This window comes from Microcaecilia unicolor, chromosome 5, assembly GCF_901765095.1.
Source record: "Microcaecilia unicolor chromosome 5, aMicUni1.1, whole genome shotgun sequence".
Taxonomy (NCBI): Eukaryota; Metazoa; Chordata; class Amphibia; order Gymnophiona; family Siphonopidae; genus Microcaecilia; species Microcaecilia unicolor.
Genome location: NC_044035.1, coordinates 325480790 through 325507964, shown reverse-complemented (window position 1 = coordinate 325507964; position 27175 = coordinate 325480790). Strand labels below are relative to the sequence as shown.

General features: G+C 42.4%; 1 protein-coding gene across 1 annotated transcript in view; it reads left to right on the top strand.

Annotated features, from left to right (window-relative positions):
• The first annotated feature begins 5878 nt into the window (after positions 1 to 5878).
• Positions 5879 to 27175, top strand: part of LOC115470862 (fatty acyl-CoA hydrolase precursor, medium chain-like) — a 73690-nt gene continuing 52393 nt past the window's right edge. Inside the window, exons 1-6 of the mRNA XM_030204450.1 lie at positions 5879 to 5967; positions 6613 to 6697; positions 13383 to 13587; positions 14064 to 14202; positions 16515 to 16648; positions 22160 to 22313. Coding sequence (XP_030060310.1) covers positions 6622 to 6697; positions 13383 to 13587; positions 14064 to 14202; positions 16515 to 16648; positions 22160 to 22313 — 708 coding nt within the window. The 5' untranslated portion in view covers positions 5879 to 5967; positions 6613 to 6621. The remainder of the gene's footprint in view (positions 5968 to 6612; positions 6698 to 13382; positions 13588 to 14063; positions 14203 to 16514; positions 16649 to 22159; positions 22314 to 27175) is intronic.

The window sequence follows — 27175 nt, the reverse complement described above, 5'->3', positions numbered from 1 at the left end:
GACCTGTGGATAGCAGAACAGTTTCGATCACTACTGCCTGCCATTCAATGACTCCAAACAAACAGAGGAGTAGGAGGCACGGTTGCGGCAATAGGGGAGAATACGGCGGTGGCAGGCTCCTTAAAGTTGCTTGCCCCGGGCCTGGTTTTGTCTCTCGGCGGTCCTGTTAACAGCTGCAGCCATATCTATATGAAGTGCTTTGGGTCATGTCAGCAGCCTGCATCTGGGGAAGAAATATGAGGTCTTCAATTCACCAAACTATCATACAAACGCCAGGTTGCCAAAACCCTAAGATAAAAAAAAATGCTGATCTCCACAGCAGTATTTGAATTGGAAACAAGTGCCTAGCTACAAAAGAACAACTCCCCCCCCCCCCCCCCCCCCCCCCCCCCCCCCCCCGTTCAGAATCTCTATCCACACCCCCTTACACAGCAGGTGTGAGATGACTGGAATTACCTTGAGGAATGTGCCTCATGGACTTGACCAGGATTTGTTTGTGCTTCCAACTAGTTTGTCCATCTGACTTGTGCTGATGTGTCTGTTTCAGTCAAAGCTTTGGTTCTGATTTCTGAAACAAAGTGAGATGTCACAGGAACCACACTCCTATCACATTATTTAGCCAAAGATTTGACTTCTTGCAATGTTGGCAAGGAAAACGTTTACACTGAAAAAGAATTAAATTCAGACCAAATCTGGTCAGCTTGCAAGCAAAAAGATAAATGATCATGTTGATTCAGGAAATGTTCAATCGAGGGGGGGGGGGCTATATAGTTTCAGTCTGATTTTAATTATTTTCTGTTCAAAATAGTTTGCCAACTGGTTTGCTGAAGGCAGGGATTCATTAATTTTAGAAACAAACTGAATGTTAAACAAGTTGTTAACCAAAGAATATAGGGGCCCTTTTACAAAGGCACGTCAGGGCCAATGCGCGTGCAGCATGCATCAAATTGGCATTACTGCCTAGCTAGCATGTACGCCTGGAGGTAATTCCAAGTTTAGCGTGCACTGAAAACACACGGTAGAAAATTTCATTTTTTCTACCGTGGGGGCATTCCTGACAGTAATCGGCAGTTGGCGCGCTGGATGGTTACCACGCTGGTAACGCGTGAGCCCCTATTGCTAAGTCAGTGGGTGGCATTAAGGGTTCAGGCCGTAAATAGATGTGTGCTGGTTTTCATTTTGCCGCAAGTCCATTTCCCGGCCCAAGAAAACCCCCTTTTTTTCAAGATGCGCTGGAGAAATGGTCCAGCATTTATCCAATACACACGCCCACACTACCACAGGCTACTTTTTGGCATGCCATAATTTCCTAGGGTTGACTTTTATTTCACCCATAAACTTTGAGTAATAAGTAGTTTTAGCCTTAATAATTAAGTGGTTATAGTCTTTTAAGAGCTTTTTCCAAACAATCTGTTGGTCCATGGTTCTAGTTTTAGCCTAGACTCTTTCTTGCTGTCTGCACTTACGCTTCTTTTCTAAAAGAGAGTCATTAAACCAGGGGGATAATTTCTTATTGGGTCTAGTTTTTTACTTTTAATGGAGCCAATTCATCTAGTACTTCTTTAAATATATCATTCCATTGTTACCTAAACTCTGTGGAAGGAGCTGAGATGAACAAGTTGGTCATTTGATGTTTAGACCAGAAGCTTAATGCATCAATTTTGCCTCTAGTTTATTGGTTATATTGGGACAACTTATAGCTTCTTTCCAATAAAGTTTGAATATTAGCCTACTATGATCTGACCAAGGAATAGGAGACCACTGTGGTTCTGATATAAAAAAAAAAGTTTATGGGATCGCTAAATTTAGTTGCTAATATATCTAATCACACAGTGGCCCCGAGTATCTGAAGAATAGGATGATGCTCCACATACCGCCAAGGACACTAAGGTCCTCCCAAGGACTTTCACTTACACCCTCTCCAAAAGATATTACACAATGTGATACCCACAAGCGAGCCTTCTCCAGAGTAGCCCCCACACTCTGGAATGCATTGCCTGAAAGGCTGCGCTTAACACAAGACTTACCTCTACTTCAGGAAGCAGGTGAAAGCTTGGTTCTTCAACCAAGCCTTTAATGGAAGAAGTAACTAACTTGTTAGTCTCATTCACACACTCAAGGATTGACTCGGGCTGCACATACTGCAGCAGGACATGTTTATCCACTCCTACCCTAGCTGAGATAATATTTAACCATCTCTCTGACCTCACGTGCAACTTTCTTCAAATCAATCACCTTACTTTCTAATTCTTCCTACCTTCTTATTCATCTATATGTTACTACTTTGCCTTACCCCTCACTACCAATTATAATGTTCTAGTGCATATAGTGTTGTCATTGCAAGTAGTACTTTGTATTGTTGTTCGAATATTTTTACTGCTCTAATTGCCTATTGCTCGTGTTTGATCTATTCTTACTGTACACCGCCTTGAGTGAATTCCTTCAAAAAGGTGGTAAATAAATCCTAATAATAAAAATAAATAATCGATGACCTTTGGTATGAGAGGACAAACCATTAAAAAGATTTCTGAACACCATTTACTGAATGCAGCCCAAAGTCGGTATTTTTCTTGAGATGTTCTATTATGACTTTATCCCCACTGAGGGCACTTTACAACAACCGTTTAACTGGGTAAGTGGGTTATTTGAACACTGCCCACCCTCCTTCCAAGGAAAAGTAACCCTGATGGTTGTTTCAATTTCTACTGCAGCTGCTCACCCACACACACAAGCTTCTGCCAAAAGGGACTGTCTACTTGCAAAACAGTTAAACCAGCTGTGGCCTGATCTAGTACCTTTTATTATGGCAACTACCTCTCTCTGTCTCTCATACACACACACACACACAGGGCTGCCGAGAGACTGGGCTGGGCCCGGGGCAAGGCCGCCCCGCCCCTGAGGTCATCACTGTCGCAGCCACCGGGCCGGGCCCCCTGCATTGAAATCATCACAGCGCCTCACCTGTCACCTCACTTCGTGAATGAAAGCGCAGCAGCAGATCGGATTCGCCTCCCTTTGGGCCTTCTCTTCCTGTGTCCTGCCCTCACGGACGTTACATCAGATGAGGGCGAGACACAGGGAGAGAAGGCCCGAAGGGAGGTGAATCATCTACTGCTGCTATGCTTTCAGTCACAGAGGTGACAGGTGAGGCGCTGTGATGATTTCAATGTGGGGGGCCCGGCCCGGTGGTGGACGGTTGAAGGAGCCGAGGGCAGGTGAGCGGGGACTGCGGCGCTGGGCCCCTCTTGGAGGCCCAGGGAATTTTGTCCCTGCTGCCCCCCTTCTTAGCGGCCCTGCACACACACACACACACACAACCCACGTAGGTAAGAGGCAGGCTAGAAAAGGTATAAAGTAAACACACACAAACTCCCCCAGGTTCTACAAAGGTTGCCAAAATTGGGCACAGAACCCAGATCCGCACCGAAAATAATTAGTTAAATGGACTCCAATGATTTAATTATTGAAGCTAACAAACACTTAATTAGCACTAATTATGATTTGGGTGCCAATCTGTCAACACGCTATTCTATAAAAATGGGTGCCTAAATTGGATCGTGAACAACTCAGAGGATGGCTTGGCTATGGGAAGGGCATAAGCAGCTCAGGGGTGTTTATAAAAGATGTACGAAGTGTTACAGAATAGCAGGAATCTGCGCCCAGTTTGCTTACCAGGATTTGCACCAGGCTTCAGCTGGCGCAAGTTCTCGCACCCAAAGCTGAGTGCTGAATTCAACGCTCAGTGCTATCCTATAAACAATGCTCATCCTGAAGTGCCCTTTAGAGAACAGCATCGAGGGCCAAATTTTATCAACACTGAATTGTCAGCGCCACTTATAGAATCTGGTCCACTGTGTTTAAAAAAATGATACAAAGCTTGTTTTTTCAATAACTGTGCCAAAACTTGACCAATTTCAATAAAATTTGGGAATTATCATCCTGAATAAATTTGAAAGAAGCTTACGCTCATGCCGGACATCTCACCTAACCAACATCACCACCACCTAGTGATTTATTATCATGATATTCGCAGATGCCATTTTGCTTTAAACATAAATAGGTACCATGGTTTACAATGAGGAGGATCTAATTCTTATTAAAAGTTTGTGTCTGGAGGAAGGTTATGGTTAGACAGGTGAAAGAGTTTCCAGAAAAGAGGGATGTGGTATCCACCCTCATCCTGTTAGACTGTCATTGAAATGCTTTGATGTTTCACTTATATATACTGTCATCTACCAACATTTGCTTATTTCCGATCTGACGAAGGGCTACCTTCGAAAGCTAATCAAAAAATGTATTAAGTTATGTCCAATAAGATGACACCTTTTTTATTGGACATAACTTAATACACTTTTTGATTAGCTTTCAAAGGTAGCCCTTCGTCAGATCGGAAATAAGTTTTCTTTTCCACGTTTTATTTTGTTTCTATTGATTACCTCAGAAAAGAGGGGAAAGAGGGCAAGCACAGAATATGTTTTGGAGATTGTTTCCTTGGACAATCTCTCCTTATCCTCATTAATGTGGACTGGAATTGGTTTCGTCTTGCTACATTATACTATGCATAAGTTTTAAAATTAAAAAAAAGAAAGAAAAAAAATAATCTGTTTTGAAGAGATTGTGAAAACCAGGCTCACTGATCACAAATTAGGAAGCGGCAGAGTCTAATTAGTTCACACTGAAGAAATCATCAGAAAAGTTGAAGAACCAGGAAGTGAAGTGACATTGTTTAGGTCATGTGGCTGGCACGAGTGTAGGCTTATTGCCAATTTACTCAGGATGATATATCCCAAATTTTATTGAAATTTGTCAAGTTTTGACAGTTATGCAGAAAACAAGGTTTATATAGTTTTTTTTTAACCCAGTGGGCTAGATTCTATATATGGCATATAAAAAAATCGGCACTGATCAGTGTTGTAGTGAGGGCGGCTGACACCCGGGGTGGGTCGCCCCGGGTGCAGCACAGCACGCCCCCCCCCCCCCCCCCCTCTGGAGCGACCAACCCCCCCCCCCCCCCCCGGAGCTCATTCTTGCTTGCGGGGCAGAGGGAGCAGGGAACCAGCAGGGCCGACACCCCCCCAGCACGTGCACCCGGGGTGGATCGCCCCTCCCACCTCCCTTCCTACGCCACTGGCACTGATAAAAGCGCTATTGTATAAGCTGCACTTAAAGTTAGGCACAGTTTATAGAATAGTACTTATGCCTGGCAGTCACACCTAACTTTAGGCGTGGCCATTTGCATCAAGTGAAACGCAGTGCAAATAGCCACACCTAAAGTTATGTGGGTAACCCCTCTTATTCTATAACAATGCACATAAATGCTAGGTATGCCCCTGTTCTGCCCATAGCCATCCTATTATACCCCCTTTTTTGGATCATGCGTAAAATGTAGGCGCAGATCCTGTTCCTAAATTTACATGCATAAAGTCCAATTATATTTAATTAGTGCCAATTGCTTGTTTAAAAGCCAATTATTGGCACTAATTGGCTTGTTATTCAATTAAATTGAATGCTCAAATTGGGTGCATGCAATTTCTGGTGATTTTTATAGAATTAGGGAATGTGTGTCTATCTATCTATCTTTCTAACTATTGTGACAGAAAAGTGTAGACACACTGATAAAAGCTTTAATTATCGTACACATACCTTACTTGTAGCAGAAAACTGCCTTCCAAAATACTGCTCCCTTGCTTCACTCAGCAGTGACTTTAAGACTTTTATTGACACCTATGACCAGCCAATCAGGATTTAAAGATTCTTTTCCGTCTGCAGACACTGCCAGCCAATCAGTAGTAGAGGCGGCTGCTACAATGGAGCCAAGCTCGTAGGGCTGTAGATAAGTTTGCTGAACGTGAAGTGTTTATTGTAGCAGTGTGGCGGAAGTGCTGAAAGGTGCTTTCTTCAATAGTGTGAGACTGGGAGTTGTAGTAGGCTGGATAGTGCTCGTGTGTTTGCTTGCAGAGAGGAAAGGTTTGGGCTTGAAACTTCTAATGTGCCCTTCGTCTGCCAGTGGCGGCTTCTGTTCCTTCACCTTTGTTTCCTTAAAGTGTCACACTTTCACCTCTTAAAGAGTACAGTGATAAACGGCGGAAACAATCCTGAACTATGCTTCTAGTGGGGGGGAAGCTGAAAACATTTGCAGGACAGAAGATAGTCTTACTGTGTTTGATTGTGTTTGCAAAACTGCTTTGCTTTCTTTTAAGTTAAATGTTTAATGTCATTTGAATAAAACCATTGTAAACAATAGGATCTTTTCTCTGTAAGGTATGTACACAGGGAGGTAAATTATGAGCAAGTCAAGCATTGAGAGTTTTGCTGAAAATCCTATAGCTCTTGAACTTTGAGAAAAAGTGGGATTCAGACAGTAGCCCACAGATGGGGTAATGCAGCACTAGTAGTAAGTAACAAGTGACTTAATTATTACATAAATCATGGTTAAATAAAATAGAATATGAGCAGCACCTCAACCTGTACAGTATGCGGCTTCGGGCTTTTCTTTTACTGTTTTCTGAGCAGGTTTATTGTATCCTCTTTATACTTTGTTCAAAAATGTTGCAACAAACTCTGATACTTCTAGATTTGCAGTATTAAGTTAATTTCTTGCTATTCCTACAGATCTGAAGAATGGGTTTCTGCTTCACAGTCTCACTGCTTTTCTGTTTGATTTCTGACTTCTGTTCTACAGCCATTGCAGCAGGTGGTAAGATCAGAATTTTCCAACAATTACTATTTATGTCTTTACAGTGGAGTTGAATTTGAACCCTGTGTCGATTCATATTTATTAAAAATTTAATTTTAAACATTACTCTTTTGCACAATCCTATAGCTCTCAGCGGATCACAACATACCATACATAATATAGTTTTAAAAGAAGACACACACACACGTACAATAAAAGATTGTGTATGTATGCTATTATGTGTCTGATGTGGGAGTACTTTTATAATGCATTTTCACATGCAAAGTATGTTTTCAACACAGGAAATGACATATGAAATTGCATGACCAAATCCGCACAAGCATGCCGAAAAGATCTTGTGTAGAAGTTCCCAGAGGTGGAAAATTTTGTTTGAGAGGATTTGTGTGCTGGTAGTGCTGGTTCTGAGAGCCTAATTACAGGTGCTTATATTGCCCTTATGAAATAGGATTAAACTAGGCACCTTTTTGACAAGTGCTTTCATTTAAAATTCCTCCCTACCATGTACTGTGTTGTGTGATCGAGGACTTTGTGACCTGCAGCACCATATCCAGCAACAAGCAGGGTGTTATCAACAGAACTCTGGCAGTACTTTAGGGTCATTGAAAGCCAACCAAGATAATGATTCCGTAACTCAGATTCTGATTGGTGAAACTTATATTGGAATGAAAAAGGGAAATCTTAATAAGCAGACCTGAGGAAGGAGGTTTGGCCTATATAAGCTAGTCAAAAAAATGTATTAAGTCCAAGAAAGTGTTTTCAATATTGGATACATATCAGAAACTGATGATGCAGAATTTAGAACAAATGGAGAAACACATTGGGTTTACGCATCACAACTTAACAAAGGAACAGTGAGTGGTGCTGAATCATTTGCAACATGATCATTCAGCGGACAAGGGAGGGGGAGTGGTTATACAGAATACTCAAGATTATTGTTCTGAGGCATGGGTTCAATTGAATGATCAGGAGTTTTATATGAAGTTAACTGTAGATCCAAATGAAGATATTCAATTTAAGGTTTATTCAGAATTAAAACAAGCTTGTGATAATGGTGGAATTAGAAAAGGTACAGAGAAGGGCGGCAAAAACGATAAAGGGAATGGGACGACCTCTCTATGAGGAAAGGCTAAAGCAGCTAGGGCTCTTCAACTTGGAGAAAAGACAGCTGAAGGGAGGTATGATAGAGGTCTATAAAATAATGAGTGGAGTTGAACAGGTAGACAGCCATTGGGATGTCAGGGGGACTAGTCTACTAAAAATGCTGGCTCCTCCCAGATCCCAATGGCTTGACTTTGGACGTTTTAGACTTGGACGTTTTTGTTTTCGAAAATGGCTGAAAATCAAAGACGTCCAAATCACAGGACGACCATGGCATTTTTGAACACAAAAGATGGACATGTATCTTTTTCAAAAATGACCTTCTTCCTGGTTTGGAATTTGGACGTCTTTGTAAAACGTCCAAATTCAGACTTAGACGTTTCTTTCAAAAATGCCCCCTCTAGGTGCACTATTATGGAATACACCCAAGCCGTGCCTATCTTAGGCACAGGTATTTAGGCATGGTTTTAGGTGGCCTAAATGGGTGCACCTATATTTTAGTTGCATGAATGGTACGTAAGCATATTCTATAAACTATGTGTAACTTTAGGCATAGTTTATAGAATCATGCTAACTGTATGGTTTTACGGCACTGATTTTTAAGATGCTATATATAGAATTTTCCCCATAGTGCATATCTTAAAAGGGGGCATGGGTGGGTCAAGGGCCTTCCAAAAAGTTGTGCATTTAGTTATAGAACACTGGGTAGTGCACCAAATTTGGCTGCCAGCATTTACACTGTTTCAGCAGGAAAAGCCTGACGCTTAAAGTCTGGGCATAGGAATGTTTTCTGATGGTTAGCTTAGCAGAGTTTAAAAAAGGTTTGGACAGCTTCCTAAAGGAAAAGTCCATAGACCGTTATTAAATGGACTTGGGAAAAATCCACTATTTCTGGAATAAGCAGTATAAAATGTTTTGTACATTTTTGGGATCTTGCCTGGTATTTGTGACCTGGATTGGCCACTGTTGGAAACAGGATGCTGGGCTCGATGGACCTTTGGTCTTTCCCAGTATGACAATACTTATGTACATATGTACTAATCGCTTGTTTACTCTTCCCAAAAATACTAGGACTACGGGGCACACAAAGAAGCTACTAAGTAAATTTAAAACAATCGGAGAAAATATTTCTTCACTCAACGTGTAATTAAACTCTGGAATTCATTGCCAGAGAATGTAGTAAAAGCAGTTAGCAGGGTTTAAAAAAGGTCTGGATGGCTTCCTGAAGGAAAAGTCCATAATCGATTATTAAAGTGGATGGGGAAAATCCACTGCTTTTTTTCCTAGGATAAGCAGCATAAAATGTATTGTACTGTTTTGGGATCTTTCCAAGTACTTGTAACCTGGTTTGGCCACTGTTGGAAATAGGATGCTGGGCTTGATGGACCTTTGGTCTGTCCCATTATGGCAATACTTATGTACTTATGTGTAGTATCTTATCACGAGTTCAAATATTTGTATAGACCACAAGCTCAGACTCCGTCTTTTAATATTTTATACAAAATTCACAAGAGCTTAACACGACCCCCCAGTTTTGGAGCCCCTGTTTCAATACTTGGACTTCTGTTTGCAACCTCCAGTTCCTAAAATTCAGTCGTACATTAAGGACTCTAAGGATTTGCTGCTTTACCTTGAACGGTTACAAATACCTTCTGGTCAGGAAGCTCCCTCTCTGGCTGTCTTCAAATCTAGGATGAAAGCCCACCTTTTTGATGCTTTTTTTAAAAACTCCTAACCCTTACTCACTTGTTCATTACCCATGTTTTATCATTCCCACCTTAGTAATTCCCTTATCCCTTATTTGTCCTAACATAGTAGATGATGGCAGAAAAAGACCCGCATGGTCCATCCAGGCTGCCCAACAAGATAAACTCATATGTGTATGACTTACCTTGATTTGTACCTGCCTTTTTCAGGTCACAGACCGTACAAGTCTGCCCAGCAGTATTTCCCGGCTCCCTACCACCAGTCCCGCCTCCCATCACTGGCTCTGGCACAGATCGTATAAGTCTGCCCTCCACTATCCTCGCCTCCCAACCACCAACCCCTCTTCCCCCACCTGTTTGTCCTAATTAGATTGTAAGCTCTGTCAAGCAGGGACTGTCTCTTTATGTCCAGTGTACAGAGCTGCGTACGTCTAGTAGCGCTATAGAAATGATAAGCAGTAGTAGTAATTGGAACATACAGTGTGACATAATATTGAGATATTGTGGGTCTTCTGCATAACAACCCTAAATGAAGAACTCTAAGGATTTGCTGCTTTACTTGAACAGTTACAGATACCTTCTGGTCAGGAAGCTCTGTCTCGGGCTGTCTTCAAATTAAGTAAAATCCACCTTTTTGATGTTGCTTTTATCTCCTAACCCTTATTCACTTGTTCAGTATCCATGTTTTATCATTCCCATCTTAGTAATTCCCTTATCTCTTATTTGTCCTGTTTGTCCTAATTAGATTGTAAGCTCTGTTGAGCAGGGACTGTTTCTTACATGTTCAGTGTACAGTGCTGCATACGTCTAGTAGCACTATAGGAACGATAAGTAGTAGTAGTATTTCTAGTCGCATTAGATCTGACCGCCTTATATACTAATTTACCACAAAAATCAGCTTTACAACTTATTGAATAGACTTCGAATATTATGCAGCTTTCACAGCAAAGGGTAGATTAGTTCTTTTAAAAAACCTCTTGTTAATTATACCATTTTTAATAGTTTTTTTCTTTGTTTTCAATAGAGTCCAGTTATGATCAAATTTTCCCAGGTACTCTCAATAAGTTCCTGGGAGAATTTGATCATAATTGGATTCTATTGAAAAAAAAAAGAAAAAAATTATTACATTAGCCCTGTAAGGTACTGGTAGCCAGTGTAGCTTTTGCAGGAAGGGTGTGATGTGGTCATGCCATTTGCAGCATTCTGAATTAGTTGGAGTTGATACAAACTCTTTTTGGTTTGGCCAGTGTACAGGGCATTATACAGTAGTCTAGTTGTGATGTTATCATGGCATGGACCACTCTGGTCAGACTTGCCCTTTCAGTATATGGAGAGAGATTTTGTAGCTGCCTTTGGTGATAAAGACAGTCTTAGAAGGTTGTTTGAATTTGTAGGATCAAAGTGAGTGATGAGTCTAGCAGTACCCCAAGATTCCTGACCTGTGATTTTAGGGGGAGTTCATACTTCCCAAAAGGTATTTTGAAGTTGGGTATCTGTCCACTTGTGTTTGGTACCCAAAGAATCTGTTTTATTTGGGTTCAGGCAAAGTTTGTTGTTGTTTGCCCTTTTCAGTTTACTCAGAGCTAGATCTGGTTCAGTGGGTATGCATAGTTGCACATCCTTAGCATAGATATAGAATTTTGTGTCCATTGACTGAAACAGCTCAGCCAGAGGCTTGAGGTAGATATTAAATAAAATGGGAGACAGTATGGGTTCCTGTGGCACCCCACAGTCCAGTGCCCAAGGTAATGATGTGCTGTTGCTGAACAGAACTGATTGTTGTCTATCTGACAAACAAACAGGATTTGAACCAAGTAAATACTGTGCCTCTGATACCTGTTTCTTCTGCCAGTCTTGTAAGCATGATATGATCCATGGTGTCGAAAGCTGCTGAGAAATCGAGCAACACTAGTATCGAGGCAGATCCCCTGTCACACTTCCTGTGAAGATCATCAAGAAGTGACACAAGAACTGTCTCTGTTCCGTACCCAGGTCTGAAGCCAGATTGACATGGGTCTAGCTATTACTTTCAATTAGCCGTTAACTGTTCAGTTGACTGCAGACTGTCCTTTCTATAAGTTTTGCCAGGAAAGGATTATTAGAGACTGATCGAAAGGTTTTGAGCTTGACCTGGTCCAGTGAGGGGGCTGCCAACAACACTAAAAAGACCACAACTCTTTTTAGTGTTGTTGGCAGCTTCCCTTCCATGAGAAAGGAGTTAACAATTTTAGTGGACCCTTCAGTGAGGCCTGTGCTCGCTCATTGTACAATCTTTGCTGGGTAGGGATCAAGCAGGCAAATTATAGGCCTTAGACCTTTCAGGATATTTTCAAGAGCTTCCTCTGTGATCTGGTTGAATGAGTCCCAGATGGCTCATATGGAGATGCTACATTGGCTTCTGGTAGCTGAACATGTTTTGTTTAAAGTGTTTTGTTTATTGTATTAGATCTATGGTTCCACTTCGCATGGTTTCAAAATCTCTATTTGGTCAGTCTCCTAGTTCATTCTTTGTCCTCTTTTTCTTTTGGTAAGAGGTGGTTTCTTAGGATACTTAATACTATCTTAGTGGTTGCTGTCATACGTTTATGGAATTCTCTTCCTTTAACTATTAGAGTTGAGAAGAATTATTTAAAATTCTGCAAACTGATGAAAACATATCTTTTTGAATGCTGTTATTAACTGTAATGTTTGCTATTAGATATCTACTATGTTAGGATTGTTCTTTGTGTAACCTTAAGACAACCTTTCATTGTACATTGTGTTGAACCCTTGTTTTGGGGGAAGTAGTGATTAATAAGTACAACATTGACATTGAAAGGGCTTGGTTGAGATGAAAAGGTTATTGATTCAGTCATTGCTACCTTGCTTCAGGCTCGGAAACGCTCTACATCCATGGCATATGCGAGGGTGTGGAAGATGTTGAAGGGCTGGTGTTGTGATCACAGACGTTCTCCCTTCTCTACTCAGATCGTTCACATCCTAGCATTTCTCAAGGCAGGCCTTCAGAAAGGGTTGGCGTTAGGTTCTCTAAAAGTTTAGGTTGCGGCTTTCGCCTGTTTGAGGGGCCGACTACAGAAGACGTCGCTTGCAGCTCACCCAGATATCATTCGATTTCTTGTGTTGAGTGGGCAGCTTGTGGCCTGTCTTTCGTATGCCATGTCCAGAGTGGAACCTTAATTTGGTCTGTAAATAACCATCAATGTGAGATGTTGCAACCACAGAACGTACTCTCTATCAAATCTCTGCAAAACCTAATAACTAGGAAAATCTGATTCAACCCCCACCCCTGTATTCAAGATAGTTATAGCTGTATGTTTCAACTATACAGTAGACATCAGGTTTGCACCTCAAAATTTCATCATATAAAATCTGATCCTCGCTACGTACTGATCTAGCCATACAGTACATGATTTCACACTCGACATCCCAGGAACATTCTCATTCACCATGGCTGTATGCCTGGACAAGAGGACATTTTAGATTACACTGACAATACAACAAATAAAACTTACAAGTCAAACAGTCAGGGCCATAAGGGCCTCTGCCCACATATGTCTGCCCCCTCATTGCAGCAGAAGGCAATCAATCCCCGTGTTGGACAATTAAAAGCAACTCTGTCCAAAAAAGTTAAAAACAGGATGAGACATAATTTGACTATGGGTTTAAAAAATTATCATATAAATTTATAAATATGAGCACAAAGGGGCATAGTGCCACCCACCTCTAATTTTTCTAGGCATGTAATATCGCTGTATTCTAACAAAGAGCTCTGTTTATTAAGTAAAACCACAGCATTTTGTAAGGGGCATTGTTTGGCATTTAATTCACACAAAACTGTAACTGAAAATTTTTTCCAATGATGATGTAAACATTCATTACAGAGAGAGAAGTCTCCCAGCCAAGTGTGATCACCAAATATGGGAAGCTCCGAGGAAAACTGCTCAAAGTAAAAGGCACAGACAGACACACCGAAGCTTACCTTGGGATTCCATTCGCAAAACCACCAGTTGGACTGTTGAGATTTTCTCCCCCACAGCCTGCTGAGTCCTGGAATGGTGTGAGAGATGCTACATCCTACCCCCCAATGTAAGACCTTTATATATTAATAGATTATTAATTTATCGCTGAGCCACTATTTTCAGCGTGTGCTATGTTTTCATATGAACGAATGTTGCACATTCGGTAAACGGCAGGGCTGGCTGAACCTACTGATTGGCATAAGGAAGACCTGTACTACACTACAAGTATAACAGAGGTCTTGGATTTTAGATTACTCACCTTTTCCAAATCCAAGCTCAGGGTGAATTACAAGCAGTTGTCCAAGTGTCATTACAATCAAAGACAACAAAGGGTGAAGTGACTTGCCCATGATAGCAGGGAGAAGCAGGATTTGAACTCTGGCTTCCCTGGTTCTCAGCCTGCCGCTCTAATCATTAAGTTACTTTTCCATTCCTAAGTTTTTATAGTTAAATTATAGCTTTTATGCATATGCTTAAGTAATCTAGAAGACTGACTGATATAGAATTTAAGTATAAATACAAGCAATGTGTTCATTTTGCAAGGTGCCTGCAGTCACTGGATGGCTTAAAAGTATTAAAAGAAGTTACGCGAGCAAATTATCCTCCCCTTCGGGTTTCAGAAGACTGTTTGTACCTAAATGTTTACACACCTGCACACCACAGCATGAATTCCAAATTCCCAGTAAGCAAAATACTTTATTTTTAATCATTGGGGTTCCATGTACTAAGGAATAAACTTTCAAAAGGCTTAGTCAGGTTGTAACTTTGGAGTTAAGTAAGTAAAGTTGCCTAATGGAAGATTTACCACCACATTTTGACTAGAAGTACCATGCGATTCATTTAACACTCGGAGGAGAAGTTATTAATATGGACTAACGTTATGACGTGTTATTTTACTATTACCTCCAGTTATTAGTCACTAGGGGGTCCTTTTATTTAGGTGCGCCGAAAAATGGTCTGCACTGTTGTAGGCGCATGTATTGGACATGTGCAGGTCCATTTTTCAGCGTACCTGCAAAAATGGCCTGTTTTGGGGGGGGGGGGGGGTCCGAAAATGGACGTGCAGCAAAAATAAAAATTGGCGCATGTCCATTTTGGGCCTGAGACCTTACAGTCACCCATTGACTTAGCAGTAAGGTCTCATGCGTTAACTGGGCAGTAATCATCAGTGTGCATACACTGCCGATTGCTGCCAGTTAGCACCACACAGTAGAAAAAATATATTTTTTTTTTCTGCCGCGCGTAATGGACACGCATAAAAAATGGAATTACCGCCTGGAGCACGCGGTTGCTGGGTGGTAGTTCCAAATTGACGCGCATTGGACATGTATAGGCGCCTACGTGCCTTAGTAAAAGGGTCCCTAGGTCTCATTGCATAAAATGGGATCTGGGCTTAAAATAGCATAACAATAGCCCATGTTGATAACTACGTCCTTTAGAGCACAATTCTATAAAGGGTGCTAAAAGGTGCCAAAAATCTGAGCATTAAGCTAGAATTATTTTTATTTATTTATTTGGATTTTGCTCACACCTTTTTCAGTAGTAGCTCAAGGTGAGTTATATTCAGGTACACTTGGGTATTTCCCTGTCCCTAGAGGGCTCACAATCTAAGTTTGTACCTGAGGCAATGGAGGGTTAAGTGACTTGCCCAAGATCACAAGGATTGTATAACAGAAACTTGTGCCCCAAAATCTTAGAATACCGGTGCCAACATTTAGGTGCACCCACGTAGCTATGTCATTAGCAGGCATAAATGTGCTTACAATTGACAGTGTTCTTTAAGTTGTGTGTGTTGCTTGGCAACATGCCCATGCCCCTCCCACATGAATGCCCCCTTTGCATTTACATGCTAGTACACTTAGGTGCCAAGTTATAGAATAGCACCTGAGAGCACTTACATGCATACCTGCCATTTCACTCCTGTTTTGGCATGCAACTGCTGTTGTAGTGTAGATGTTACATGCCAAATTGGTATCTAACGTTTGCTATACTATATAGAGTGGGGGAGGGGGAAATGCTAAATAGTAGTAGTAGAAGAGAATAGTTCTTAACAGGGCACCTAGGAAAAGAGGGTAAGTAGGCGCCTGTGTACATAGTAAATGATGGCAGATAAAGACCAGCATGGTCCATCCATTCTGCCCAGAAAGGTGGCCAGGGTGATACCTGCAGCTCCATGCAGATTACCCTCTTCTGTGCTGTCTGGCTATCTCTTTGCCCCAATATACTTGAAAAATGTGAGCTTTATTTCAAGCATATTCTATAAAGAAAAATAGCCACCTGCTTTTCTTTATAGAACACTAATGTGAGTAGCAAAAAAAAATATGCTTACATTAAAGGCACACTCATGTACACTAGCTCTATAGCTAGACTAAATTCCCACACCTAGATGTTAGCCAGAACACCCATGCGTTGCCCAAACTCCACCCATGTGCACACCTGTTGGCTAAGCATTGCATCATCAAAACTTGGCACATCCTTTTTTGCTAGCTGGTATTCAAAGTGGCATCATTTAAGCATATAAGTAGCCAAAATACTCCCATTTATGTGCATTTCTGCAGTCTAAAACTAGGCATCTCTTTGCAGATTTAGCTCCCAAGTTTCTTCCGGTTATTTGATGCTGTTCCCATTTGTGAACCAGTCCACTCGAATGATGAGGAATACCTAACCTTTGGGTGGGATTTAAGATCATACTCAAGAATCACATTTATTATGTTGAGCGGACAAGTTTGAGAATGAGCTAATGCAGTGGTTCCCAAACCTGTCCTGGGGGAACCTCAGCCAGTCAGGTTTTCAGGATTTCTGCAATGAATATACGTGAGATTGTGTTTTTCCACTGCCTGCAAATTTCTCCCTTGCATATTCAGTGTAGATATCCGGAAAACTTGACTGGCTGGGGTTTTCCCAGGACAAGTTTGGGAATCACTGAGCTAATGGATCAAGGGTGTGGCTTATCAAAATATCTGATGTATCTGAACTATATCTTACCATTTTTAGGTCATGATGTGGATCCATGGAGGAGGTTTGGCGACGGGTGCGGCCTCACACTATGATGGATCTGTGTTATCTGCTTATGAAAACGTGGTGTTGGTGTCAATTCAGTACAGATTAGGGATCTTGGGATTCTTTAGGTAAGACCTCATATACTATATGTCAAAATCACTTTGAACTTATCAGATTTTAATATTCAGAGATCTCTGCTAAATGCATAATGGTATTCTTTGGCGCACAAAATTTACTAGAAAGCATTAAGTATTTAATACCAATTCAGACCAAGAATGTGCATATGTTACTAGCCCATGATACCCTTCTAAGATAAGATAAGTACTGTTTTGTAGTATTGATTATTGCATCTGTTGTTATGTATTCATATATGAAGATCTTTTGATCTTTGAAAAATGATTTTTGATATGGGATTAATTCAATAGGATCATCATTTATAATAAAGATTTTTGTTTAGGAGGCAAAGGTATGATGATTTGAATTCTGAAAGGTCTCGGACTTGAAAACAGCTGTGCACTGTAAGAGCTCCTAGGATCCTACCTATTACTATTCTGTTTTCTTTTGCTACTTATTTTGTTTGAATTTTGGAATTGTTGTTTTTCAGTTGTGAGATAGCTACAGAGCCGGAGGTGGGACTGGTGGCGGGGAGGCGGGGATAGTGCTGGGCAGACTTATACGGTCTGTGCCAGAACCGGTGGTGGGAGGCGGGACTGGTGGTTGGGAGGCGGGGATAGTGCTAGGCAGACTTATATGGTCTGTGCCAGAAACGGTGGTGGGAGGCGGGGCTGGTGGTTGGGAGGCGGGGATAGTGCTGGGCAGACTTATACGGTCTGTGCCCTGAAGAGGACAGGTACAAATCAAAGTAGGGTATACACAAAAAGTAGCACATATGAGTTTATCTTGTTGGGCAGACTGGATGGACCATGCAGGTCTTTTTCTGCCGTCATCTACTATGTTACTATACATTTAGATTTTTCTTTGCAGACCGCATTTATGCATTTTTTCCCTTTTATTTTGTTGTTGAGACATTTTGAAATATGGCACCGGCAAAACAAGAACAAGGGACCCCTGAAAATGGTACTTCTCCTCTTCCTCCACTTTCTATCTCAGTTGATAACACCCTCATCCTCCCCGTCTCATCTGCCCGCAACCTCGGAGTCATCTTTGACTCCTCTCTCTCCTTCTCTGCACATATCCAGCAGATAGCCAAGACCTGTCGCTTCTTCCTCTTTAACATCAGCAAAATTCGCCCTTTCCTCTCTGAACACACCACCCGAACTCTCGTTCACGCTCTCATTACCTCTCACCTGGACTTCTGCAACTTACTCCTCACTGTCCTCCCACTTAGCCATCTATCCCCCCTTCAATCTGTTCAGAACTCTGCTGCACGTCTCATATTCCGCCAGAACCGATATACTCGTATCACCCCTCTCCTCGGGTCACTTCACTGGCTTCCGATCAGATACCGCATTCAATTCAAGCTTCTCCTTCTTACCTACAAATGCACTCAGTCTGCTGCCCCTCACTATCTTTCTACCCTCATCTCCCCTTACGTTCCCGCCTGTAACCTCCGTTCACAGGATAAATCCCTCCTCTCAGTACCCTTTTCCACCACCGCCAACTCCAGGCTCCGCTCATTCTGCCTCGCCTCACCCTATGCTTGGAACAACCTTCCTGAGCCCTTACGCCAAGCCCTCTCCCTGCCCATCTTCAAGTCTTTGCTTAAAGTCCACCTCTTCAATGCTGCGTTCGGCACCTAACCCTTACCGTTCAGTGAATCCAGACTGCCCCAATTTGACTGCTCCTATCGGACCGACCGTTCACTTGTCTATTAGATTGTAAGCTCTTTGAGCAGGGACTGTCTCTCTTTGTTAAATTGTACAGCGCTGCGTAACCCTAGTAGCGCTCTAGAAATGTTTAGTAGTAGTAGAGGCGGGGATAGTGCTGGGCAAACTTATACGGTCTGTGCCAGAACCAGTGGTGGGAGGCGGGGCTGGTGGTTGGGAGGCGGGGATAGTGTTGGGCAGACTTGTACGGTCTGTGCCCTGAAGAGGACAGGTACAAAATAGGGTATACACAAAAAGTAGCACATATGAGTTTATCTTGTTGGGCAGACTGGATGGACCATGCAGGTCTTTTTCTGCCGTCATCTACTATGTTACTATACATTTAGATTTTTCTTTGCAGACCGCATTTATGCATTTTTTTCCCTTTTATTTTGTTGTTGAGACATTTTGAAATATGGCACCGGCAGAACAAGAACAAGGGACCCCTGAAAATGGTACTAGGGAGAGAGGGTGGCGGGTGGGAGGACAGGTTTAATTTTAAGGGATACATACATCTTTTCATAAAGGTAGTTAATAAATCCCAAGAGATAAATAAAATAAAAGCATGTATGGAGGGTGGAAATCTGATTTGGAGGTACTGTTTAGTTGTTACTACTACTACCTATCATTTCAATACACTACTAGACGTATGCAGCGCTATACACATAAACATGAAGAGACAGTCCCTGCTCAACAGAGCTCACAATCTAATCAGCACAAATAAGGGATAAGGGATAAAACAGACATGAGTATTGAACAACTGAATAGGGATTAGGAGTTAAAAGCAGCCTCATAAAAGGTGGGGTTTTAGCCTAGATTTGAAGACAGCCAGAGATGGAGCTTGATGTACTGACTCAGGAAGTCTATTCCAGGCGTATGGTGCAACAAGATAAAAGGAACGGAGTCTGGAGTTGGCAGTGGAGGAGAAGGGTACAGATAAGAGAGAACTACCCAATGAACGGAGTTCCCAGGGAGGAGTGTAGGTAGAGATAAGAGTGGACAGGTACTGAGGAGCTGCAGAGTGAATGCACTTGTAAGTCAATAACGAGGAGTTTGAACTGTATGCAGAAAACGGATAGGGAGCCAATGAAATGGCTTGAGAGGGCTAATATGAGCATAGCGACACTGGCAGAATATAAGTCGTGCAGCAGAATTTTGAACAGATTGAAGGGGAGAAAGATGGCTTAGTGGGAGATCTGTGAGAAGCAAGTTGCAATAGTCTTAAGTGAGAAGTGAAAAGAGTGTGGCTAAGGGTTTTGGTAGTGTGCTCAGAAAGGAAGGGACAAATTTTAGTGATGTTATAGAGAGAGAAATGACATGTTTTAGCAGTCTGTTGGATATGTGCAGAGAAAGAAAGAGAGGAATCAAAGATGACTGGTTGTTAACCAGGGAAATGGGGGTGTGTTCATAGGAGCCGACTCTGGGTGCTTGAGCACCCTCAATATTGAGAAAATTCCTTGTATGATTCCAAGGAGGGGTCATTTCTATTAGGCTTAGCACCCCCAATAATTTTGAAAAGTTGGCTCCTATGGGTGTGTTTGCTTTTGAGGGGGAGGGGAGTTGGATCAGTATTCAGAGCTTGATGCCTGTATCAATGTAGACCTGGGAGTTACAGCTTGCAAATGCTCTCAGGGAAAGTGAACACCTCTTGATGTGTAGTTAACTTTGTGAGGCTTAATATGGATCATGGAAGTTTATCGTGATCTATGTTGTCATTTAATATTAATGAGCTGCTTTGCTTATATTTGTACATACAGTTCTTTAATTCGCCAGGCATTGAGAAGAAAATTGCAGCATTTAATCAATTGTACGTTTGGGAAGCTTGCCCTTGCCCTTGGCCTGGATTGGCCGCTGTCTTGGACAGAATGCTGGGCTCGATGGACCCTTGGTCTTTTCCCAGTGTGGCTTTACTTATGTACTTACTACTACTACTACTACTACTTAACATTTCTAAAGCGCTACTAGGGTTACGCAGCGCTGTACAATTTAACATAAAAGGACAGGCCCTGCTCAAAGAGCTTACAATCTAAAGGACAAGTGAGTAGTCAATTCGATAGGGGCAGTCAAATTGGGGCAGTCTGGATATCCTGAAGTTAAGAGTTAGGTGCCGAAGGCAGCATTGAAGAGGTGGGCTTTAAGCAGAGACTTGAAGATGGGCAGGGAGGGGGCTTTGACGTAAGGGCTCAGGAAGGTTGTTCCAGGCATAGGGTGAAGCGAGGCAGAATGGGCGGAGCCTGGAGTTGGCAGTGGTGGAGAAGGGTACTGAGAGGAGGGATTTGTCCTGTGAACGGAAGTTTCGGGTGGGAACATAAGGGGAGATGAGGGTAGAGAGGTAGTGAGGGGCAGCAGATTGAATACATTTGTAGGTAAGAAGGAGAAGCTTGAACTGAATGCGGTATCGGATTGGAAGCCAGTGAAGTGACCTGAGAAGAGGGGTGATATATCGGTTCTGGCGGAATATAAGACGTGCAGCAGAGTTCTGAACAGATTGAAGGGGGGATAGATGGCTAAGTGGGAGTCCGGTGAGGAGTAAGTTGCAGTAGTCAAGGCGAGAGGTACTTATGTACTTAATGCTTAAGGAAGTGTTACTGATTAGTGCACATTGAGAAGGTAATTGTATAAGGGGTGCCTAGTTAACGCACCATTTCAAGTATCTATTGAAGTTTGTGTTATAAAGACCAAGAGGCCCCTACTTATAAAATAGTAGTATAAGTGGCAGACGGGGACACTTTTACAACAGCTGTACAACTGACATACTATAAATGCCTGTGCCGGTATGGATCCAGTACAAGCATAAACTTTTTTTTTATAATCTATGTATATGCTTTATTTTATTTATCTCTTGGGATTTATTAACTAGAAAAGATTCTCCTGAAGCAGTGTATAGCAGGAATAGCTTGGCATTAAAACTTAAAATTTTGTTAACAGCATAACAAAAATAAGCATAAATAAAATCACTGAGGTAAGCTTTGAAATGGCAAATTGTATCGTGTTATTTCTATTACTAGGTTTCAGTATCAGAGAAATATACATATTAAAACAGCAAAGCAGACCAATCCTATAACATAGTAACATAGTAGATGACGGCAGAAAAAGACCTGCACGGTCCATCCAGTCTGCCCAAGAAATGTGCCACTTTTTTGTGTATACCTTACCTTGATTTGTACCTGTCTTGATTTGTAAATGTCAGCAGGGTACAAATGATACATCATAATAGGCATCTAGAGGAACATTTGTATAACACAGATTATGATATTTACAATGTCAGCACAATACAAATGAAACCCCTTACTAGGCAATATTAAAACATTGATATAACATAGATACAATGCTCATAATGTCAGTATGTCAGAGTAATTGGGAGTGGCAGGTTGTTGGATAACCAAAACGTCTGATAATTTAGAGATTCTGCATATACTTCATCGTTCCCGGACTTCCCACCCACCCAACCATAGGCCCCCTGGGGCCTACCTTAGAAGCACTGGTAGTCTAGTTGTGAGGTTAGGAGCAACCCCCAGTTGTTGTGCCTCTGCCGGCTTTGCTTTCAAAATGGCTGCCTTGAAGGAGTGCATGTCGTAGGGGGTGAAGGAGGAGATGGGGGTTTAAAGGAATAAAAAAATGGCACATTTCAGGGGAATTGGAGGGAGAGGTTGAAAAACAGACTATATTATATGGTTTGGGATTTAGCTAGTTCTTGTTTGGTTAGTTTTACAATATATAGATGTGATGGATATATTATAAATGTTCTTTGTAAATGTGCTCAGTAAAACTTATTTTGCCAAAAGAGCATTTCCTTCCTCTTTCTTCTTCTAGCACAGGGGATGAACATGCACGTGGCAACTGGGGGCTTCTGGACCAAATTGAAGCTTTGCATTGGATTCAGGAAAACATTGAGGATTTTGGCGGCGATCCAAATTCTGTGACCATATTTGGAGAATCTGCAGGTGGGCTGTGTGTTTCTGCCCTGGTAAGTACAGTATTGCAAAGAGTCTTTTATGAACTGACATATAGAAGCTCCTATGTGAGTGTGATTTAGAGTAATATGTAGCCTTCCATGGTTTCCAGCATGGTTCCTGAACAACTGTGGAATTTTGTTGCCAGAGTAAGTGGTCAAGATTTATAGTATAACTAGGTTTATAGAAAGTTTGGGCGAGGTTGTGGAGGGCAAGGCCATTAGTTCTCATTGGGCAAACTTGGGATCTGCATTGCTTCTGGGAATGAGCAGCAGGAAAGGGATTTTTCAGTTGTATGTTGGGTCGGAGAAGGATAGATATGACACCATTGGTCTGGCCCAACATGGCTCTCATAAAATGCAAAATTATTAGAAATACAAAGAATAAAATTGATCTGATGCTTGCATTTGAATGGTTAAACAAAAGGATTACTTTTTTTTCGTAAGATTTACCTACCACCTTTATGAAGAGTCACCCAAGGCAATGTACAATAGGTATAGTTTGACTTAGACAGTTTTCATTGTATTAACAATATAATTATATTAAAATGAGCACAGTTTAAACATAATACTCAATTAGTACAGTGAGATAAACTGAGAAATAGGCAAGTTAGTATCACCTTGCTGTTTTGATGATTTATCTCATTAACATACGTATTAAAACAGCACCGTAGGACAGAAATGATACAAGACTGTGGGCTACAAATGAAACATTTTAATTTGCAGCACAGTAGAACATTTATAGAACCTAGGACATTAGGACATCCCCATCCTCACCTTCTCATCCCATATTAACCAGCTATAGAAAAAAACACTATTCAAAATGAGACAGCTACGTCTAGTCAGAGCATTCTTCAATCAAAGAGCCTTCGCACTACTAGGCCAAATGTTAGTCTTACCTCACTTGGATTACTGTAACGGTCTATTTCTTGGCATTAACCCATTAGTGTCCAATGTTCCCATATTTGGGAACAAATATTGGAACTTTGGGCACTAATGGGTTAAGTATCAATATCAGAAAAAACTGCACATAAGCACCGCCATACTGGGAAAAGACCAAGGGTCCATCAAGCCCAGCATCCTGTCTCCGACAGCGGCAAATCCAGTCTTCAAGAACCCGACAACCCCCCCCCCCCCCCCCAAAAAAAAAAAAAAAAAAAGAAAAATTAATAATGTTCAATGGACTTTTCCTTCAGGACTCTGTCCAAACCCCCCTTAAACTCCGTAAGGCCAGCTGCTGTCACTACATTCTCCGGCAACGAGTTCCAGAGTCCAACTACACGCTGAGTAAAGAAAAACTTTCTCCTATTTGTTTTAAATCTACCATATTCTAGCTGCAAATCATACAGAATACAGACTAATATACAGATTAAATAGATACACCAGCGTTTCAACTCATCTCAACAAACTGCACTGGCTTCCCATAGCAAAAAGACTCGGGTTCAATGCTGCTTGTTTAGTTTTTCAAATCCTACAGGGTTTCACCTCTGAACTGCTAAGACCGCTTTGCTACGTCTAGTCCAGTCTAACAGACTGAAAGATCAACTGATACTAGCAACTCAATATCAGAAGATGTATAGCTCTCTATTCCCGTACTTGGAGTTAAAATATGGAACTCTCTTCCTATTGCCATCAGAACAGAAAACAGCTACCTTAGCTTCAGGAAGAGGCTAAAAACTTTTCTCTTCCCAAAGACTGCTTCATAATAATCCATTACGACTTCTAGTACCACCCACTATCCTTTCTTATAATATTTTTGTTCTCATACCTTACATCAGTGATATCTAATGTTTCTCGTACCTCACACTAACACTATCTGGTTTTGTCTCGCCTAGATTCAAACCGCACTGAACCCTGGAAAGGGGATATTAGCGGTATACAAGAATTGATTTGATTTAAATTTGAATCCTGACAGATAAAAAGCTGAATGCAAGAAAACCTTTATTTTGATACGTCATGAACTAACTACCAGTAGTGTTTGTTGGAACTTTGGGGATTCGACATGGACATTTTTGTGTGGTTTTTGATGACAAAAACAGACGGTGTGGTTTTTGGCTATTTTTCTCTGGCTTGTTGGTGAGCAACTTTTTTTTTTTTTCTCTGCTTTTGGAGATTTTTTTGATGCTCTCTTTTTTTTCTGCAGATAATTTGATGAGGCCAATGATAATATCTGGGAATCCCTTTGGGAAAGACTAGCACAGTTGCTATTTGAACTTTGAGACCTCGTTTATTTAGATTTTGAGATTTTATTTATAGACCCCCCCCCCCCCCCCCCCCACATACACACAGACACACACAATCTGGGTTAGACATCTTATTAGCAAACTTCATATTTCATGTTTTTTGGGGCATATTTTGAAAGTTTGCTACCCCTTATGTATGTTGTTTTTTAATATGCAAAACTAACCCATTTGGAAAAATTATCCCCAAGAGAAACATACTTTTGATGTCATCACAATAGAATGAAAAATACCTTAAACAGGCAGCAGAGGGGACATTTGCAGTTGGGACATATAGGGCTGCGGCAAAAGGGGGGGGGTTTCATGCGCACCAAGGTCACCTTTCACCGCAGCGGGTAAAAGGGAAGTTTCTCATGTCTGCAGTAGAGAGGTGTGTCTGCAGGAAATAGCTGTGCGGGAAGTAAAACATTTGCCATGTGTCCATTTTTTGGGGGGGGGAGGGGAGTCCTCACCGCCACCCACTGTGGTGGCGGTGAGGGCTCCCGCGCTAACCCAGCGGTAACCGGGCAGCACACAGCTCTGCCTGAATACCACCGGGTATACTCTGGCGTTACAAAATTAAATGTATTTCGCCGGATATGATGGTGCGCTAGGGGTGGGAAGTACCGCCGGGCTGCTGCAGTAGCCTGGTGGTACTTCCTGTTTAGCGAGCAGTAAGCCTGCGTTGGGCTTACCGCTGCTTAGTAAAAGGTGCCCATAGACAGATGAATAAAAAAAAACAGCATTGGGATAAAATAATTTTAAAAAACTTATGTACAGTTGAATAAGGTTTGTGAAACTGGGTCTCTGTTACAAGATGTGTGGGTAAGCTAGTCCTGATATAGTGTGAGTAACTTGATAGTTAGCAACAGCCCCTCTAGGAACGAGTTCCAGATCATAGGGGCTACTGCTGAGAAGGCTTGCTGGCAGGTGACACAAGTATAATTAGAAATTCTCCTTGGGAAGAACATAAGAGGCCTCAAAGTGTACAGAAAGTTTAACATTCTTAAGGGACTCCGGCCCATTTCATTTGACCCTGTAGGGTATTGATGGCCAATATAGTTTTTGCAGGAAGGGTATGGTCTGTTCACATCTCTTGCAAAACCCTATTAATTGTGCTGTAGCCTTCTGAATAATTGGAGCTGGTGCAAACTTCTTCTGTGGTCAGACTAATGTGCAGGCCATTACATCAGTCTAGCCATGATGTTATCACACAGGCGTTCAGATTTATTTTCTTGATATATGTAGTGAGAGTTCATTGTTGGTGCATGTGACACAAGCGGTTTAAAGGATACTTGAATTTGCAGGATGAAAGTGATGAGTCCAGCAGTATTCCCAGTTTCTCAACCTATTATTTTAGGAGGAGATCATAGTATCCAAAAGAGATATTGATGTTAGGATACCATGGAATCTCATTCTTCTCCGAGGACAAGCAGTCTGTTTGTTCTCACTGATGGGTGACGTCCACGGCAGCCCCTCCAATCGGAACTTCCCTAGCAAAGGCCTTTGCTAGTCCTCCCGCCCGAACCGGCTCGTGTTCGTCAGTCTTTTTTTTGTCCGCGCTCGGTACAGTCGTGTTTTGCGCCGTTCGCGCCCCTTAAGTTGACCCTCGCGCGTCTTTTTGACTTTTCGCTAAAAAAAAAAAAGGGGATTCCGGTGAAGGGCCTTTTGGTCTTTTTCCCTTCCCCCTACTTCTAGTTTTTGGCCCTGTTAAGTTTTCTTTCGTTTTCGGGGTAGGCCCTTTTGAGGCCTCGGGTCGAGTTTTTTTCTCCCCATCTTTTTGGTGCCTTACCGCAATTACGGGTTTTGATTTCGCTGGCGTGATTTTTCCGCCCATGTCATCGAAGTCTCCCAGCGGCTTCAAGAAGTGCACCCAGTGCGCCCGGGTAATCTTGCTCACTGATAGGCACGCGTTGTGTCTTCAGTGTCTGGGGGCTGGGCACCGCCCGCAGGCCTGCAGTCTTTGCGCCCTTTTACAGAAAAGGACTCAGGTAGCGAGATTGGCCCAGTGGAACGTTTTGTTCTCGGGCTCTTCGTCGGCATCGGGAGGATCGAGTGCGTCGACGTCGACAGCGTCAACACCTCCGCCCTCGGCCGCGACGGTATCGATTGCATCGAGGCATCGACCCTCTGCATCGTCGGGGCCAAGGCATCGGAAGGCTGCGTCGGCGTCCGTGGTACCGGGACCTCCGCTTCTGCTGATGTCGTCGGAGGGTGGTGCTTCGACTGGAGTGCAGGTGAGGGCTGTCCATTCCCCTGCTGGTGGCGGTGAACCTTCGGGTGGGTCTCCCCCTACCCTGAAGGCTCCTGCGGTACAGCCTCCCCCGAGACCGACCTTCTTCGGCCTCGGCCCCGAGGAAGCGACGGTTGGATTCTACGTCCTCCTCTTCGGTACCGGGAAGTTCCGGTGACATGCTTCGTTTGAAAAAGTCAAAGAAGCATCAACACCGGTCTCCTTCCCGCGTCGGTACCGAGAGCTCTGGGTCGCCGAGGGAGTCGGCACCCAGTAGGCATCGGCACCAGGAGGACTGCTCACCCTCTGTTCAGGAGGTGTCGATGCGCTCCACCTTGGACAGCCCGGAACAGCCTCCACGCCCGGAACAGACTCTGACTTCGACTCCTGCATCGGCTTCCATGTCTTTCTCCACAGCAGCCCTG